General features: G+C 44.6%; 1 protein-coding gene across 2 annotated transcripts; it reads left to right on the top strand.

The window, feature by feature from the left end:
* Positions 1-1,117: 1,117 nt before the first annotated feature.
* On the top strand, positions 1,118-7,687 carry LOC109771682 (subtilisin-like protease SBT2.6). 2 transcript variants are annotated; one of them, XM_020330380.4, is made up of 11 exons: positions 1,118-1,387; positions 2,210-2,419; positions 2,669-2,813; positions 2,912-3,306; positions 3,601-3,696; positions 4,025-4,097; positions 4,594-4,879; positions 5,359-5,684; positions 6,054-6,321; positions 6,587-6,868; positions 7,031-7,687. In XM_020330380.4, exons 2-11 carry the CDS (start codon positions 2,244-2,246, stop codon positions 7,441-7,443), a joined length of 2,460 nt encoding a protein of 819 aa, XP_020185969.1. In that variant the 5' UTR covers positions 1,118-1,387; positions 2,210-2,243; the 3' UTR covers positions 7,444-7,687. The 2 variants fall into 2 exon arrangements, with proteins under 2 accessions (XP_020185969.1, XP_020185970.1); XM_020330381.4 differs by having other exon boundaries at positions 1,138-1,387; positions 2,219-2,419.
* The last annotated feature ends 12,532 nt before the right edge of the window (positions 7,688-20,219 follow it).

Here is a 20,219-nt window from a genome sequence, read left to right as displayed (position 1 = left end):
TTTTGGCTTTATGGGGGATGGTGTGTTGGCAAGGGAAGCTTGGAGGGAGCGGCTGTTCTTCGGAGGTGATCGACGTCGGTCGAGACGCGACGAGGTTTTCGGTTTTGGGTAGGCTCTTTTGCGTTGTAGTTGTGTTGTCGTGGGTGGTTGTCCTTGAACTAGCCGGATATGAAGTTGTGCTACACTCGTTGTTTGTAGCGAATGGTAGTCATCTTGTACTTGATATTCTTTTTTTCTATAAAGTTATGGCACGCAAATTGCGTGCTTAAAAAAATGTGGCGGGGACACCAAACTCTCTCTTATTTCTACTTCCCCACCTTGTTTAAATCATACGAACCAAAGAAGATCTAGGGATGTAGTACTCTACTTGTATAATAACAAGAAATTAACAATCAACTTTTATTACTTTCTGTTCTGATTGGTTAACCGCTGGAACAGTGGCATGATAGGAAAATCATATCTTGGGTCGCTGTTCCGCCATCTTGGATGCTCCAACCACCTTGGCTGCTTCTGCCTTGCGCCGGATCGCGAGCTGCGGCGGGTCGGCCGACACGCTGGCGCGCACGGCACGCACGTCCTCGTCCGATCCCTTGCTCGTTCCCGTGGCCGACGGATTCGAAAAACCGCGCGACAAAGGCCCTGACATCGCCAACGTCTCCTTCTGCTCCCCCGTACGTGGCCTCCCGGTGGTCTGCTGCGGCAGTTCCACGGAGCCGCGCGCCGCCGCCCTCCTAGCCTCCTACTCTCCCTACGCTTCCCTCCACCCGACACTGACGCCGCTGGCCGGCACGAGGTCGCCGGGCGCGGCGTACGTGGCCCGGCCTCGCGCACCGGTGGCAAGGACCCGCGCCGCAGAGAGCCACACGGGTGTGCCCCGCACGCCACCGCCGGGGACCCACGGCCGCATTCACGCCTCGCTGGGTCAGTCCGTCGGCGGGGCACGTGGGGAGCGCCAGCTGCTGGCCCCACGCCGCAGCGAGCGTCCGCAGCGGCTCGCCGACGTATGGGCCCGGGAGGCACGGCCCACGTGAACCGGGCAGCACAGGTGGCAAAAGCGAAAGAGGAGGGAGAAAAAAAAACTGCTATATTCGAGGCCTCCCTCCGGACTCCATTAAAAGACAAAGACAAAGGCGTCGCCATTAGCCCACGCTTTGCTCTGCCTCCTCCACTGCTCCCCCACTCCCGCTCCCGCTCCCCGCTGCTTCCCCTCCCACCGCGCCGCAAACCCTAGCCACTCCCCGTGCTTCGCTGCTGCCGCTGCCGCCGCCGCTCCCCCACCACCTCCTCCCGCCTGGGCGCGCCGCCATTCCCCGAGGCGGCCGGCGCGGGCTGAGCGACCGACGGGGGGTGGCGGCCGAGCTGCGCCGGGGAATGCTTGGGCTCCCAGGTGATTTGCTTGTCTCCCGACTCGCATTATCTGTTCCCCCTGCGAAGCGAGATATTTTCCACCTTATTTTTGCTTTCGATTTACTTCTGCATATTGGGTTTTAATAGGGTGTTAGCACTTAGCAGTACAGCTTAGAACCGGCCTGTGTAACTGTATCATAATAAGATGGCCGCATTATCGGGAACAGTATAACTGTAGCGTAAGATTTAACAGTCTCCTTCACGCGTTTTTGCTTGAAAAACAGAGTTTTTTTAGTTCCCACGGCTGCACCTTGGATCAAATGACCGGCCGTATAGCCCCAGATTAATCTGCTTGCTTTTCGGCTGTGATTCACTGTTCAGTGTTCGCAGTGCAGTCCATAGTTTTTTTATTCAATCCGTAATCCAGAGATCTTTACTGATGTCCCATTCTCAGTGGAGCAGTATACTGCTATTATTTTAGTTTCAACTGACTGAGTGCCCACCTGTTCTCCACTGAGGAGAATGGAGTGATACGAAATGCATACACTGTGCGTGCCATGTAGCCGCTTGCTCTGAAGGGCCATTGATTTCACCGGGCAGCCTAATTTAAGAGGTCTCATGAATGCATACTCATGGGAGACCTATGAGATCGGAAACTCCGGCATCACAGAACAATGGTGGGCACCATGGGGACCATTCCTGTTGTGACTGGGGCGGTGTGTGATTTACTGTGGCATCAGTGCAGTACAGGCATATAGTCGTTGCACATTTGCCGTCATGCTGCCCAACTAATGCCCAAGAGCTGCCACTATTATGATTCTCATGTTAAGTGCTTGTCTCTGATAGTCTCTCTTCTTGAAAGGTTCTGCAGTGTTGCTGTTCATACACCGGTGAAGATGAAGGGGCTCGGCCTTGCCTGTTTGCTTCTTGCACTTGTGCCACAAGTGGTACTTGGGACGCATGATGTGTACATTGTTACCATGGTTGGCGACCCGGTTGTGAGCTACACAGGCGGAGTCGAAGGATTTCCAGCGACCGCGGCGGATTTGGATGAAGAGATGGATGTTACCAGGTATTGTACTCTGCTACATATTCATGGCCATGTCTCTTAACATTTGTTTTGTGTTGCCTGGCATTCATGATTTTTCAAGTCTATTTTGGGAGATTTCACACTGTTGTAAATGAGATATGTTATTGATGAATTGCAATTTTCAACTTCAGTACTTCAGTTACACTTGGAACTACCCTCTCTAATTGAAGTATTAATACTATGATGCAAAGATAATAGTCTGTGCTCACTCCAAAGTTTCCTGATTCGCAGTGAGGCTGTCACATCATACTCTCTTCACCTCCGAAGGCACCATGAGAAGCTTCTGGACTCGCTTTTTGTAGCGGGAACTTACGAGAAGCTTTATAGCTACCATCATCTTATTAATGGGTTTGCAGTTCACATGTCATCTTTGCAGGTATTTGGCATAATAAATTTTCTGTCTGGCACATATGTTTTCCTTTCCAGTTTTGCATTGTTATCGTGGCTAAATGCAGTAATGTTCCACTGTGTTAGGCTGATTTCTTAAGGAAAGCCCCAGGTGTTAAGTACGTGGAGAGAGATACAAAGATACAGAAGTTGACAACACACACTCCACAGTTTCTTGGATTGACGACAGCGGTATGGCCAACAGGAGGTGGATTTGATAGAGCAGGTGAAGATGTGGTGATTGGTTTTGTGGATTCAGGAATTTATCCTGAACATCCAAGCTTCTCTACCCACAGAACTGATCCTTATGGACCTGTTCCTCGTTACAAGGGGAAATGTGAGATAGATCCAGTAACACAAAGAAGCTTCTGCAATGGGAAGATAGTTGGGGCCCAACATTTTGCAAAAGCTGCAATTGCTGCTGGAGCGTTTAATCCCGATGTTGAGTTTGCATCTCCATTAGACGGCGATGGTCATGGAAGGTAATGCTCCTGATGCCCTTAGCTCTTAGTATTAAGTAATTTGTTGTGCTTTGTTGCACTAAAAATGCCACACATGAAGAAAAAAATCTGCTTGTAACTTCCAAACCTGTGGGCATCTTGTTTCAAATGATGATGGTTGGCCTGTAAAGTAAACCTTTCCGTTCCAAGCATCATCTTCATATTTAATCAATGTGGTTGTTTGCAACGTTGGTTTTGACCGAAAGTCATTCTGTTCATGTGAAAAATGGCACGGCTTATCTGATATATGTTTACCTTTTACCCCTCCCTCAACAGTCATATAGCTGCAATTGCTGCTGGAAACAATGGGATTCCGGTGCGAATGCATGGCTACGAATTTGGCAAAGCAAGTGGCATGGCTCCACGAGCTAGGTAAGTTTTGATTTCCTTGGAATTTCTGAACAAAGTTAAACCTTGTACAGCCAACATCAATGCTAAATTACCCACCTCAAGGATAGGGTTTTGCTTTATTCTATCTTTGTATGACTAGCATTATCCTGTTAGGACAAGTACAGTGCCTGTTTCCTTCCAAAAAAAGAAAGAAAGAAACAATACCTGTTTGGCAGAAGAACATAAGCACTCATCACTCATCAGTAGTCAATACTCAGTATCATCATAGCTGGATTCACCGAGAGAGCCATTTTGATCTTGCTTCCTCACCAATGACTTACCTTTTTGAGTTTGTGCTTGTCACTTTCAGGATAGCTGTGTACAAGGTTCTTTACAGGCTTTTTGGTGGTTATGTATCTGACGTTGTGGCAGCAATTGATCAGGTACACTATTAATTTCGCCAAACTTCTCACCAAAATATACATTTGATTGTATCATTATTCCCACCAACAGTTTACCGTACTTGATATTGAGTAGATACCTGGGACAACTTTATGACTGTTATGGCCTTGGGGGTTGAAAAGTGTGATTTATGAGATTTGGGGTGTATAAACCCCAAAACAGAGCCGCCTGCTTACTTCTAAATCAAGTGGGAGCTATTAACTTCAGTTATCGAAAAACTCTGGGGTTAAATTCTGGTTTGCATTCACTAGTATGGCTTTGAATTTTAGAGTTCCATTTCATGCAATATATACAATGAAATACTTGCAATGGTAACTTTAGAAACTCATCTCTAGAACGTAATAACTTGCTACTGTATTATCCATAGACTGTATTGTGCAATGAATGAAAAGAATACCTGCTGGATAACTGTAATGCATGTTAGTACTGTAAGCCTCCAACATATAGGAGCTAATGTATGTGGATGGCTACCTGCAGGCTGTTCAAGATGGTGTTGACATTCTCAACCTTTCTGTTGGACCAAATAGCCCACCAACAGCTACACGGACTACTTTTCTCAATCCTTTTGATGCAGCGCTTCTTTCTGCCGTAAAAGCTGGCGTGTTTGTTGCCCAAGCTGCAGGAAATGGAGGACCATTTCCAAAAACACTGGTGTCATTCAGCCCATGGATAACCACTGTTGCCGCTGGAGTTGATGACCGCAGATACAAGAATCATTTGATACTAGGAAATGGAAAGCGTATTGCTGGACTTGGAGTATCACGTAAGTTCATTTGGATATTTGGTGCATACTGCATAACAAGAAATATCCTGCATTTGTAACATGTAAACAGTATTCTTGGCTCTCTTTTTCCCCCAAAAAGATGTAGTCCCACTGATCTCTGCATCGATTGATGCATGCTGTCATAAAAGTATCCTTGGCTAGCCCCACACTTATTTATAGTGCTAATGTCCACACATGGACTCTACCTTGAGTTCCCATTGTACTATGTACCCAGACTCTTATTAGATCCTAATATACTACTTATCCAGCATCTTTTTATCTGACTGTGAAAATGCTTTGGTTGGAAAATTTGTCTTGTTCTCTTTGTAGGCTCTTGATTGTAGAGTTGAAGTCCTTCTGTGTAATCTTGTAATAACTGTCAACAAATGTCCATTTTATAGTACTGTGACTGGTGCTGGTATTCTGACAATTAACATTTCTACCTGTGGTTAGTTGACAATTATCTTATCTGACTACAGCTGCAACACATGGAAATAAATCGTTTGGCCTGATTTCTGCTACTGATGCTCTGCTGGGTTCATCTTCAACCAAGTACAGTGCACTAGATTGTCAAAGACCAGAACTCTTAAATAAGAGGAAAGTTCAGGGGAAAATTCTATTGTGCGGCTATTCTTTTAATTATATTTCTGGGACGGCTTCAATCAAGAAAGTGTCTCAAACAGCCAAGAGTCTAGGTGCAGCTGGCTTTGTTGTTGCTGTAGAAGATAGTTACCCAGGGACAAAGTTTGATCCTGTGCCTGTCAATATTCCTGGGATTCTCATCACAGATGTCAGCAAAACAAAGGTATTTAGCTTCGATGGAGCCTATTGTGCAGATATGTATAGACAAGCACCATTTGTAAAAGTAGATGCGACCTGTACTATAAGCATGAAGTAGATCAGCCTGTTTATTTGTTTTCTGTCAATAAGCGGCTTAGAAGGCAGAGTTAAAAAAAGTTCACATACAATAGAATTGTTCTCAAATCTCAAGGAACCAACTTGCAAATACTTCGAGATATTTCAGATACTTCCAGAGCAGTGATGTGGATTGTATGTATTGCTGCTATTGTAGGATGACATTGCAAATGAGAAAATTTGTTAAAATACCCACGCATGTTAAGTTCTATAATGATTTTTCTGATATAGCACATTGACATCAATTTTGGCCATGTAGGATCTTATAGACTACTACAACTCTTCTACAACGAGAGACTGGGCTGGACGGGCAACAGCGTTCCAAGCAACAGTCGGTATTGCAGATGGCTTGGCACCAACACTGTTCAATTCAGCTCCCCAGGTTGCGTTGTTCTCTTCCCGGGGGCCTGATGTAAAAGATTTTAGCTTCCAAGATGCTGATGTTCTCAAACCTGATATACTCGCTCCTGGCAATCTCATATGGTCCGCATGGGCACCTAATGGAACAGATGAAGCAAACTACGCTGGTAAGTTTGTCAGAGTTTATCCCTCGGTAATGGCACACAAGCTTGTTTCAGGATAATCTTATAAATTGTTAATCTAGTTTAAATAAGAAATGCTGCTTTGATTCCTCTTATGCCCACATGCTGAATGCTTTAGGACGTGATCTAGTTTAAATAATCTTGTCCCTTGTAATGGTAGTAATCAATAAAGTGGAAAGACAGCCATTCTGTCTGAGGCTGAGGCTCTGAGCTAACCCAAATTCTCTGCATGCCAAAAAAAACATTCTAGGGGAAGGATTTGCAATGATGTCTGGAACTAGCATGGCTGCACCACATATTGCTGGCATTGCAGCACTAATAAAACAGAAGTATCCCAAGTGGAGCCCGTCAGCAATAAAGTCCGCCTTGATGACTACTGCCAATACGATCGACAAAGGGAGCCATCCTCTCAGAGCGCAGCAATACTCCACGTCAGAAATGATGACACTTGCACGGGCCACACCATTTGATTATGGCAGTGGCGCGGTTAACCCAAAAGCTGCCCTGGATCCTGGGCTAGTTCTAGATGCAAGTAAGTTGATTTTTTTTTATGCAAGTCTATTGTGAATTTCTCTTCTGCGCTACTGTGAATTTGTGTTGCAAGTCTGCTCTTAAATAATTATGTCCCTTCCATGTTATTATTACCATAGTGATGCCATATTCAAATCTAACATTGCAATGCTTGTGTTGGCAGCTCACCAAGATTACATCACATTTCTTTGCTCCATCCCTGACGTTGATCCAAGCGAAGTATCAAACATAACCGGCTCACGCTGCGGCTCCGGCCCGAAGGGGCAGCGGCCCTACGACCTCAACATCCCCTCCATCACGGTATCACAGCTCAAAGGCATCCAGACCGTGAAGCGGACGGTCACGAACGTGGCCGATGAGGCGGAAACCTACACCATCATGACCAGAATGTCGCCGGAGATCGCGCTGGATGTCTCGCCTCCCGCGCTGACAGTGCTCCCCGGGTCATCTAGAGAGATCACTGTGACCCTCACGACGAGGTCGGTGACCGGCACCTACAGTTTCGGCGAGATCACGATGAAGGGCGACCGGCGCCACCTAGTCAGGATCCCAGTGGTTGCTATGGGGTTCAAATAGGGCTATGGTTCCCTGACAATGACTGCTCGAGCTGAGGAGTGTTGTAATATTTTGTAGCTTGGTAGGAAAAATAAGAGCCGACGTAATTCGGTAATGATGTAGTATGTCTGTTAATGTGTTATGATGGTGCTCCAGGTTGTAAAAATACGTGGGGTTTTGTAGCCTATTTATATGACATGATAGATAGATCTCAAGGTACCCATCGAATCCAATCTTCTGCAGTTCTTATGCATTTCACTCTCAATCTGGCATCTCTTCACCTTTGCTTGAGGTATTATTCTAGGTTAAACACGAACGAGTACATGTTGCCGGTGCTGCATGTAGTATTGCAGCTGTGCCTGTTTGTGAGACAGCGAGAATACATTGTTATTTGTAGGGCATCAGGGGACACGTGCAGTAAAGAACTGAAGATGCATACATTAGCTCATAGTAATGGAGTGTTGGGTGATTCATGCAGTCATATTTGGGCATCTTATGTAGCACTCCAAACCATTGATGATGCATCAAACCACCAGCTCACTGGTGGGACTCACCTGGAGTGAGTGTCAAATCATCATCTATATTGTTCTAGCATTTTAAAAAACAATTTTAAATTTAAATTTAATAGCACCTGTTTCCACACATTTCTCTTTCTTTTGATTAATTATTCATCGTGTATTATATCTGTTATTTCTTGTAACCTGATAATAGATTCGAGCATGTAATTTTAACATTTTGCACTAGAAAGCGGGAGCAAACTCCCATGATTTAACGCAAAGAAAGATTCGTTGCTCCCGCTATACCCTAGGAGACAAAGCGGCGGCCACCCACTGTTTTAGTTTGATGATGGTAGGGTTAGGACTCAGTTTAGGTTTTAGTCTCTAGTAGTCGATGGTGTCGCTATCGACATGGAATAAGTCCTCCCGCCATCATCCTCGTTCTAGTGGTGCTTCCTGCCAACATTACGAGGCATGTCGAGGGTGTTGTGTTTTGCCCTCTCTGAAGTTTCTACTCCAGACGACTTTTTTCTTCGTTGCTGACGACATCTTTTGATCTGCATCGGCAACTTCCTAACCGCTACAACCATACAATGAGCTCTGCTTACGCGAGCCACCAATGGATGCAGATGAAGAAGGCATCACCCCAAAGACTTGAATGTGTTTTTAATTTATGTAAGGGGCTGGGCACTCCACCTGGATGTGGCCACGACCCATGACAGGCGTACTCCCTTCATCCACGAATAAGTATACATGTAGAAATTTTACGACAAACTATGGAGTGGAGTAAAAAAATGCATTGGAATTTGGTAAGGTGCAAGCTACCATCTCTCTTCTTTTAACTGAAAAGGCTTTCGCCCCGCTTTATATATAAAGCAAACCACCACCGGCACAAAGTAACAAAGGTTCACACACACACACACACAAAGGTTCCACGACACAAAGTACAGACGGGTTCTGCTGAGGGCACAGCTCAAACAAGCCCTAAAAACATCAAACAAGGCGGAGGCACCGCAATGAGGAAGTTAATCCAACTCTGGTGGTGGCGGAGGAAGCGGCGGCGCTAAGCAAAGGGCCATCGCACGGAGATCAACAATGATGGTGTTGATGGCGTCCCTGTCCCGGTGGCGGCTAAGCGGCCGCCAAAGCTGCAAGTAACCACACATTTTGAACACCGCGTCAGTAGCACGTCGAAGAGGAACACACTAGATCACAAGCTTATTTCGAACCGTCCAAAGTGTCCACGCAAGGACCCCAATGGCCAGCCACTTGATGTGGCGACTCGCTGGGGTGGGGGGGGGAGTGATGTCTACTACGCAACTTTATTCTTGTAGACTCGTGTTGGGCCTCCAAGTGCATAGTTTTGTAGTACAGTAGCAATTTTCCCTTAAGTGGATGACCTGGTTTATCAATCTGTGAGAGGTGTAGGATGAAGATGGTCTCTCTCAAACGATCTTGCAACCAAATACAAGAAATCTCTTGTGTCCCCAACACACCCAATACAATGGCAAATTGTATAGGTGCACTAGTTCGGCGAAGAGATGGTGATAAATGTGTAATATGGATGCTAGAAATATATTTTTATAATCTGAATAAATAAAACAGCAAGGTAGCAAATAGTAAACGGGCACAAAAACAGCAATGCAATGCTTGAAAAAGAGGCCTAGGGTCCGTACTTTCGCTAGTGCAATCTCCCAACAGTGCTAACATAGTTGGATCATATGATTATCCCTCAAAGTGCAGCAAAGAATCACTCCCGAGTTCCTATTAGCGGAGAACAAAAGATAGGAATTGTTTGTAGGGTACGAAGCCACCTCAAAGCTATTCTTTCCGATCAATCTATCCTAGAGTTCGTACTAGAATAACGCAAGCTATTCTTCCCGTTCGATCTTATCAAGAGTTCGTACTAAGATAACACCAGAGCATATTCATATTCATAATACTAAATCCACACAAAGAACTACAAAGAGACCCCAAAGTTTCTACCAGAGAAAAACGTGCATCAACCCCTATGCATAGATTACCCCAATATCACCGCGGGAATCCGCGAGTTGAATGCCATAACATATATCAAGTGAATCAATAAGATACCCCAATTGTCACCTCAAGTATTCATATTGCAAGACATACATCATGTGTTCTCATCTCTGAATATTCAATCCGACAATACAAAACTTTGAAGGGTAAAGATTCAATTCATCATAACAAGAGTATAGAGGGTAGAAACATCATATGATCCGACTATATTAACAAAGCCCATGATATAGATCACGAGAGAGAGAGAGAGAGAGATTAAACACATAGCTACTGGTACAAACCCTCATCCCCGAGGGTGGACTACTCCCTCCTCACCATGGTTGCCGTCGGGATGATGATGATGGCTACCGGAGACGATTCCCCCCTCCGGCAGGGTGCCGGAACAGGGTCTAGATTGGTTTTCGCGGATACAAAGACCTTGCGGCGGTGGAACTTCTGATCTAGGTTAACCCCGATGGGTTTCGGAATATTTGGGAATTTATAGTGCAAAGAAGGGGTGCGGGAGGCCACCGAGGAGGGCACAACCCACCAGGGCGCGCCCAGGTGGGTTGTGCCCCCCTCGGGGCACCCCCCAGGTGCAGCTCTGGCCCATTGGGTTCCTTCTGGTCCATAAAAAATCCCCGTGGAGTTTCGTTGCGTTTGGACTCCGTTTGGTATTGATTTCCTGCGATGTAAAAAACAAGCAAAAAACAACAACTGGCACTGGGCACTGGGTCAATAGGTTAGTCCCAAAAATGATATAAAGTTGCTATAAATTGATTGTAAAACATCCAAGAATGATAAAATAACAACATGAATACTTCATAAATTATAGATACGTTGGAGACGTATCAACATCCCCAAGCTTAATTACTGCTCGTCCTCGAGTAGGTAAATGATAAAAGAAATAAATTATGAAGTGTGAATGCTAGCAAAGTGCATAAGTTTGATCAATGACAATTTCAATCACTTTTCTTAGCATCATAACAGCAATTCTTTCTTATGGAACTTCTCATGTTATAGTGGCAACCAATTCACATGTTAAGGTTCAAACAATGAACTCTCTTGAAACTCAACAACCTATGTTCTTAGTCATCAAGCAATTGCAATTTAACTTATTCAACATAGTTTAAGTAAGAGCTCCACATACTCAACCATCATATAGTCTTCTATGATTGCTAACACTCACCGCATACTCATGAGCAAAACGTTTCAACCGGACACATAGAAAGATAGGGGTTTATTGTTTTGCCTCCCAACGTATTCACCTCAAGGGTGATGTCAACAATAATAACTCATGCTACCCATATTCAACTGGACATATGTGCCTAGATCTTTACTCACCACATGATGCTTGCCAAAAAAGAAAAATAAAAAGGAATAGAGAGAAAAACTTTGACTCTTTACATAAAAATAAATACTGAAAAGTAAAAGATAGGCCCTTCGCAGAGGGAAGCAGAGGTTGCCATGCGCTTATTTGTTTGTATGCTCAATCCCTTAGTGCAAAAGAACATCACGTTATATTGCCCCTTATGATAGCAACCTTTATTATGCAGTCCGTCGCTTTTATTGCTTTGCCATCATAAGTTCGTACAATGCTCAATTTTCTCTTACACTAAATGATGTAACACTTTTAGAAGCAATTTTTATTGCCTTTAATTTTTATTGCCTTTTTGCACCGATGACAACTTACTTGAGGGATCTTGCTCAATCCCTAGGTAGGTATGGTGGACACTTGAAGATAAGATTTGGGTTTAAGGGTTTTTGGATGCACAAGTAGTATCTCTACTTAGTGCGGAATTTTTGGCTAGCAAAGATAGGGGGCAAGCACCACATGTTGAAGGATCTATGACAATATGACTTCTATGTGAATATGAATAAACATAAATCATTACGTTGTCTTCCTTGTCCAACGTCAACAATTTTGGCATATAATATTTTGATGGGGGCTCACAATCACAAAAGATTTCTAGGATAGTGTATTTGCATGTGAAAGTTCTCTTCCTTATACTAATTATTCGTGAATTGCTTGTATGACCAATATTGTGATTGTCAAGCCTCAAAAGATTTCACTTTCTAAACCCAAATGTGAAGCTACCACTAGGCATGATATGATTTCAGCTTCATGATATTCAATTCATTCAACAATTTTACTCATAGGATATAAGTGAAGCACAAGAGTAAATGACAAACTACTCCAAAAAGATATAAGTGAAGATCAAATGAGTAGTTAAGCAAATGGGTAGCTAATTGAGGACTCTCTCTTATTTAAAGCCTTCAGATCTAAGTAATTTATTAAAACAACAAGCAAAACAAAACAAAATGACATTTCAAGGAAAGCACACATCATGTGAAGAAGCAAAAACTTAGGCTGAACTGATACTAACCGATAATTGTTGAAGAAGAAAGGTGGGATGCCTACCAGGGCATCCCCAAGCTTAGATGCTTGAGACTTCTTGAAATATTATCTTGGGATGCCTTGGGCATCCCCGAGCTTGAGCTTTTGTGTCTCCTTAATTCATTTTATATCACGGTTTCCCTTAATCTTAAAAACTTCATCCACACAAAACTCAGCAAGAACTCGTGAGATAAGTTAGTATAAACCAATGCAAAAACTTTATCATACTCTACTGTAGCAAATCACAAAAATTATTATTCAACATTGCATACTAAATGCCTCTGCATATTTAATACTCCTATCCTCAAATAGAATCATTAAACAAGCAAACATATGCAAACAATGCAACCATAACAGCAATCTGCCAAAATAGTACAGTCTGTAAAGAACGCAAGATTCATCATACTTCCCTAACTCCAAAAATTATGAAAATCTACCAAACTGTAGATAATTTATCAGAGCTTAATTTGCAAAAAGCTTCAACATTTTATCGCACTCTGACTTTTCTAGTGAATTTTTGCAACAGCGGTAAACTTCTGTTTCCAATCAGCAACATGTAGACTTGTAACATAAGCATGGCAAAGGCTATCCTTGACATTTGTATTGAAATGAAAGATGCAAAACTTTATTATAAATAACAGCAAGCAAATCCTAACAAAATAAATTGATGCTCCAAGCAAAACACATATCATGTGACGAATGAAAACATAGCTCCAAGTAAGGTTACCGGTAATGTTGGAGACGAAAGAGGGGATGCCTTCCGGGGCATCCCCAAGCTTAGTCGCTTGGATCTTCCTTGAATATTTCCTTGGGGGTGCCTTGGGCATCCCCAAGCTTAGGTTCTTGTCACTCCTTATTCTCCTCATATCGATATCTCACCCAAAACTTGAAAACTTCAATCACACAAAACTTAACAAAACTTCGTGAGATAGGTTAGTATGATAAAGAGCAAGCCATTTCACTTTGGTACTGTCAAATACAAGATTCATAATTGTTTCCAAATAATGCCTACTGTAGCATATCATTTCTACAATTTATATTGAGCAATATAAGCCATAGAAACTAGGAAACAAGCAAACTATGCATTGAAAACAGAATCTGTCAAAAACAGAACAGTCTCTAATGATCTGGATAACTACCATACCTCTGCTACTCCAAAAATTATGAAACAAATTGGACCACGTGAGCAATTTGTATATTAAACTTCTGCAAAAATAATCAACTCAAAAGCACTCTTCTGTTAAAAAATGAGACTTATTTTTGTGAGCGCAAAAGTTTTTGTTTTTCAGCATGGTCAAATCAACTATCACCCAACATGATCCCAAAGGCTTTACTTGGCACTTTATTGAAACAAAGCAATAAAACATGATCAATACAGTAGCATAATCATGTTAACACACAAAAACAGTAGGTAAAAGTGTTGGGTTGTCTCCCAACAAGCGCTTTTCTTTAATGCCTTTTAAGCTAGGCATGATGATTCAATGATGCTCGCATAAAAGATAAGAATTGAAACACAAAGAGAACATCATGAATCATAAGTTCCTCTCTCATAATAATTTTCAGTAGCATCATGAATAGATTCATCAATATAACCATTACATAAAGCATTCTCTTCATGATCCATAAGCATAGAAAATTCATTACTCTCTATGGCATACATGATATCATAATAATCATCATAGAAAGCAACTTTATTGCCATAGTCAATTGAAACCTCTTCCAGAATAAGGGATGTATCACTAAATAAAGTCATGACCTCTCCAAATCCACTTTCATCAATGTAATCATCATAAATAGGAGGCATGCTATCATCAAAATAAGTTTGATCATTCAAAGTAGGGGGACTAAAAAGATCATCTTCATTAAACATAGTCTCCCCAAGCTTGGGACAAACATTAATTGCAGCAAATAAATTCTCAAACATGTCATTCTCATCAAACATAGCATCCCCAAGCTTGTGGCTTGGCATATCATTAGCATCATGGATATTCAAAGAATTCATACTAACAACATTGCAAGCATGCTCATCATTCAAATATTTTGTGCCAAACATTTTATTGACTTCTTCTTCTAACAATTGAGCACAATTTTCCGATCCATCATTTTCAAGAAAGATATTATAAAGATGATCAATAATACGATGCAACCTCAATTCCATTTTTTTGTAGTTTTTCTTACGAACCAAACTAGTGATAAAACAAGAAACTAAAAGATTCAATCGCAAGATCTAAAGATATACCTTCATGCACTCACCTCCCCGGCAACGGCGCCAGAAAAGAGCTTGATGTCTACTACGCAACTTTATTCTTGTAGACTCGTGTTGGGCCTCCAAGCGCAGAGTTTTGTAGGACAGTAGCAATTTTCCCTCAAGTGGATGACCTAAGGTTTATCAATCCGTGAGAGGTGTAGGATGAAGATGGTCTCTCTCAAACGATCCTGCAACCAAATACAAGAAATCTCTTGTGTCCCCAACACACCCAATACAATGGCAAATTGTATAGGTGCACTGGTTCGGCGAAGAGATGGCGATAAATGTGTAATATAGATTCTAGAAATATATTTTTATAATCTGAATAAATAAAAACAGCAAGGTAGCAAATAGTAAACGAGCACAAAAACGGTATTGCAATGCTTGAAAAAGAGGCCTAGGGTCCGTACTTTCGCTAGTGCAATCTCCCAACAGTGCTAACATAGTTGGATCATATGATTATCCCTCAAAGTGCAGCAAAGAATCACTCCTGAGTTCCTATTAGCGGAGAACAAAAGATAGGAATTGTTTGTAGGGTACGAAGCCACCTCAAAGCTATTCTTTCCGATCAATCTATCCTAGAGTTCGTACTAGAATAACGCAAGCTATTCTTTTCGTTCGATCTAATCAAGAGTTCGTACTAAGATAACACCAGAGCATATTCATATTCATAATACTCAATCCACACAAAGAACTACAAAGAGACCCCAAAGTTTCTACCGGAGAAAAACGTGCATCAACCCCTATGCATAGATTACCCCAATATCACCGCGGGAATCCGCGAGTTGAATGCCATAACATATATCAAGTGAATCAATAAGATACCCCAATTGTCACCTCAAGTATTCATATTGCAAGACATACATCATGTGTTCTCATCTCTGAATATTCAATCCGACAATACAAAACTTTGAAGGGTAAAGATTCAATTCATCATAACAAGAGTATAGAGGGTAGAAACATCATATGATCCGACTATATTAACGAAGCCCATGATATAGATCACGAGAGAGAGAGATTAAACACATAGCTACTGGAACAAACCCTCAGCCCCGAGGGTGGACTACTCCCTCCTCATCGTGGTGGCCGCCGGGATGATGAAGATGGCCACCGGAGATGATTCCCCCTCCGGCAAGGTGCCGGAACGGGGTCTAGATTGGTTTTCGCGGATACAGAGACCTTGCGGCGGCGGAACTTCTGATCTAGGTTAACCCCGATGGGTTTCGGAATATTTGGGAATTTATAGTGCAAAGAAGGGGTGCGGGAGGCCACCGAGTTGGGCACAACCCACATGGGTGCGCCAGGTGGGCCTGGCACGCCCTGGTGGGTTGTGCCCCCCTCGGGGCACCCCCCAGGTGCAGCTCTGGCCCATTGGGTTCCTTCTGGTCCATAAAAAATCCCCGTGGAGTTTCGTTGCGTTTGGACTCCGTTTGGTATTGATTTCCTGCGATGTAAAAAGCAAGCAAAAAACAGCAACTGGCACTGGGCACTGGGTCAATAGGTTAGTCCCAAAAAATGATATAAAGTTGCTATAAATTGATTATAAAACATCCAAGAATGATAAAATAACAACATGAATACTTCATAAATTATAGATACGTTGGAGACGTATCAGGGAGGCCTAAGCTTCGTGAAGAGGTCCCGGAAATTGGTGTTACACCAACCTCCACCGATGACCTCACGAAGGCAGTTCCAGTGGAACTGGGCAGATACGCACGAGAAGAAGATGTGATTAGAGTCTTCTTCCGTCTCACACCAGGGGCAAGTCCCATCTCCCAGACCATTACGCTTCAGCACCTCTACGCCCGAGGGGACCCGCCCATGGATCCATTGCCATAGGAAGATCTAGATTTTCAGAGGAAGTATGATCGACCAGATCATCTCCAGGGGGGCAGGTCGAGGGGTGGGAGCGATGGCCCGGTATAAGGACTTCGTGGAGAATTTGCCCGAGGGCTCTAGTGTTGGAAATATGCCCTAGAGGCAATAATAAAATGGTTATTATTATATTTCCTTGTTCATGATAATTGTCTATTGTTCATGCTATAATTGTGTTATCCGGAAATCGTAATACATGTGTGAATACATAGACCACAACATGTCCCTAGTGAGCCTCTAGTTGACTAGCTCGTTGATCAATAGATGGTTACGGTTTCCTGACCATGGACATTGGATGTCATTGATAACGGGATCACATCATTAGGAGAATGATGTGATGGACAAGACCCAATCCTAAGCATAGCACTAGATTGTGTAGTTCGTTTGCTAAAGCTTTTCTAATATCAAGTATCATTTCCTTAGACCATGAGATCGTGCAACTCCCGGATGCGGTAGGAATGCTTTGGGTGTACCAAACGTCACAACGTAACTGGGTGGCTATAAAGGTGCACTACAGGTATCTCCGAAAGTGTCTGTTGGGTTGGCACGGATCGAGACTGGGATTTGTCACTCCGTACGACGGAGAGGTATCTCTGGGCCCACTCGGTAATGCATCATCATAATGAGCTCAATGTGACCAAGTAGTTGGTCACGGGATCATGCATTACGGAACGAGTAAAGTGACTTGCCGGTAACGAGATTGAACGAGGTATTGGGATACTGACGATCGAATCTCGGGCAAGTAACGTACCGATTGACAAAGGGAATTGTATACGGGATTGCTTGAATCCTCGACATCGTGGTTCATCCGATGAGATCATCGTGGAACGTGTGGGAGCCAACATGGGTATCCAGATCCCGCTGTTGGTTATTGGCTAGAGAGGTGTCTCGGTCATGTCTGCATGATTCCCGAACCCGTAGGGTCTACACACTTAAGGTTCGATGACGCTAGGGTTATAAGGAAGGTTTGTATGTGATTACCGAATGTTGTTCGGAGTCCCGGATGAGATCCCTGATGTCACGAGGAGTTCCGGATTGGTCCGGAGGTGAAGATTTATATATGGGAAGTCATCATACGGTCACCGGAAATATTCGGGGGTATACCGGTATTGTACCGGGACCACCGGAGGGGTTCCGGGGGTCCACCGGGAGGGTCCACCTGCCCCGGAGGGCCTTATAGGCTGTAGGTGGAAGGGAACCAGCCCCTAAGTGGGCTGGGCGCCATCCCCCCTAGGGCCCATGCGCCTAGGGTTGGGGGGAACCCTAAAGGGGGCGCCCCCCTTGCTTGGGGGGCAAGCCCCCTCCCCCTTGGCCGCCGCCCCCCTCTAGATCTCATCTAGAGGGGCCGGCCCCCTTCGCCCTTCTCCCTATAATTAGAGGGGTGGAGGGAGGGCTGCAACACCACATCCAAGGCGCAGCCCCTGCCCTCCCCAACACCTCTCCTCCTCCGCGTGAGCTTGGCGAAGCCCTGCCGGAGAACTGCCACTCCACCACCACCACGCCGCCGTGCTGCTGTTGGAGCCTTCTTCCTCAACCTCTCCCTCCTCCTTGCTAGATCAAGGCGTGGGAGACGTCACCGGGCTGCACGTGTGTTGAACACGGAGGCACCGTTGTTCGGTGCTTGGATCAGATTCTGCCGCGATCTGAATCGCTACGTGTACGACTCCTCCAACTGCGTTCTTGCAACGCTTCCGCATCGCGATCTTCAAAGGTATGAAGATGCACTCCCCTCTCGTTGCTAGTAAACTCCATAGATTGATCTTGGTGATGCGTAGAATTTTTTTAATTTCTGCAACGATCCCCAACAGTGGGATCATGAGCTAGGTACGGTCTATGCGTAGTTTCTATGCACGAGTAGAACACAAGTTCTTGTGGGCGTCGATTTTGTCAATTTACTTGCCGTTACTAGTCTTATCTTGATTCGGCGGCATCGTAGGATGAAGCGGCCCGGACCGACCTTACACGTACGCTTACGTGAGACAGGTTCCACCGACTGACATGCACTAGTTGCATAAGGTGGCTAGCGGGTGTCTGTGTAACGCCCTCGATTCAATCGTACACTAATCATACACGCAAATGTGTACGATCAAGATCAAGGACTCACGGGAAGATATCACAACACAACTCTAGACACAAATTAAAATAATACAAGCTTTATATTACAAGCCAGGGGCCTCGAGGGCTCAAATACATAAGCTCGAAAACACAAGAGTCAGCGGAAGCAACAATATCTGAGTACAGACATAAGTTGAACAGGGATGCCTTAAGAAGGCTAGTACAAAAGCAACACGATCGAAGAGGCACGACCTCCTGCCTGGGAGCCTCCTAACTACTCCTGGTCGTCGTCGGTCTCCACGTAGTAGTAGGCATCGGCGGTGGCATTTGGCTCCTGGGCTCCGACATCTGGTTGCATCAACCGAAAAGAAGAAGAAAGGGGCAAAGGGGGAGCAAAGCAACCGTGAGTACTCATCCAAAGTACTCGCAAGCAAAGATCTACACTACATATGCAACATTATCAAAGGAAGGTTGTATATGTGGACTGGGCTGCAGAAATGCCAGAATAGAGAGAAGGCCTAGTCCTATCAAAGACTAGCATCTTCTGGAAACCACCATCTTGCAGCAACAGGAGAAAGTAGAGTAGCATAAAGTAAAGTAGTAGAAATGTTATCAACCTCGGCCAGAGATCCTTTCTTGACTCCCTGCGAGAAGCAATCCCAGAGCCATACTATCCAGTTATCATCTCATATCCAAGTCTCATCACAAGTATCCAGTTCTAGTTGTATCGATCGGGATACAACTCCAAGTGTCCGTTACCGTAGGACAGGCTATCGATAGATGTTTTCTTCCCTGCAGGGGTGCACCAACTTACCCACCACGCTCGATTAACTCCGGCCGGACACACTTTCCTGGGTCATGCCCGGCCTCGGCCAAACAATACGCCGCAACCCGACCTAGGCTTAATAGAGAGGTCAAGCACGCCGGACTAAACCTATGCCCCCAGGGGTCATGGGCCATCGCCCCGGGAACTCCTGCACGTTGCGTGGGCGGCCGGTGAGCAGACCTAGCTACCTGCTTAAAAAGGTAGGAGCTTACCAGTCCAACCCGGCGCGCGCCGCTCAGTCGCATGACGTCTATTAAGCTTCGGCTGATGCATACGACGCAGTACGCCCATACTATGCCCACGTGATGGTTAGTGCTATCAGGCCAGAGGCCCCTCGGATCAAATATCCAAATCGTAGTGGATTAGGAACGCGCGGTAACAAGCAGAGACTCACGAAAGAGGTGACCCCGTCGCCCCGTCTCGAGGACTTGCGGCAAGGGCTAGGAATGCCCGGCCACGCCTCGTAATTATCTCGCGGGCACCTTCCAGGTCAACCCGACTCCACATCACTCGCAATTAAGCTCGCGCGGGTACCCCTCAGGGTCGACCCGTCTTTAGTAACATGGTTCAGTGTGAAGTCATAGTAACCATAGTAACTGTGTGTCCAAACATTAAGGGGAAAACCCGAGGAATCACCCCCGGTGAATTCCACTCGATGTAATCATCAAGGTGAACGTAAGAGGAACCACCCCCGAGGTTCACACTTGAGGGGTTGCACGACAGAGTCGTATCAGAAGTGGTTAAGGCGGAATCACCCTCGATGACCACGACCGATTAGCTACACTACAGGGTTAACATCAGAAGTGCTGTAGAGGTCTCACCCTCGGCACTCGATAGTAACCCAATAGTGTCGAGCAACTAAGGGGAAAGTGATGTGCGGTG

The sequence above is a fragment of the Aegilops tauschii genome, chromosome 7 (assembly GCF_002575655.3).
Source record: "Aegilops tauschii subsp. strangulata cultivar AL8/78 chromosome 7, Aet v6.0, whole genome shotgun sequence".
NCBI classification, from domain to species: domain Eukaryota; kingdom Viridiplantae; phylum Streptophyta; class Magnoliopsida; order Poales; family Poaceae; genus Aegilops; species Aegilops tauschii.
This window is presented reverse-complemented; position numbering and strand designations above follow the sequence as displayed.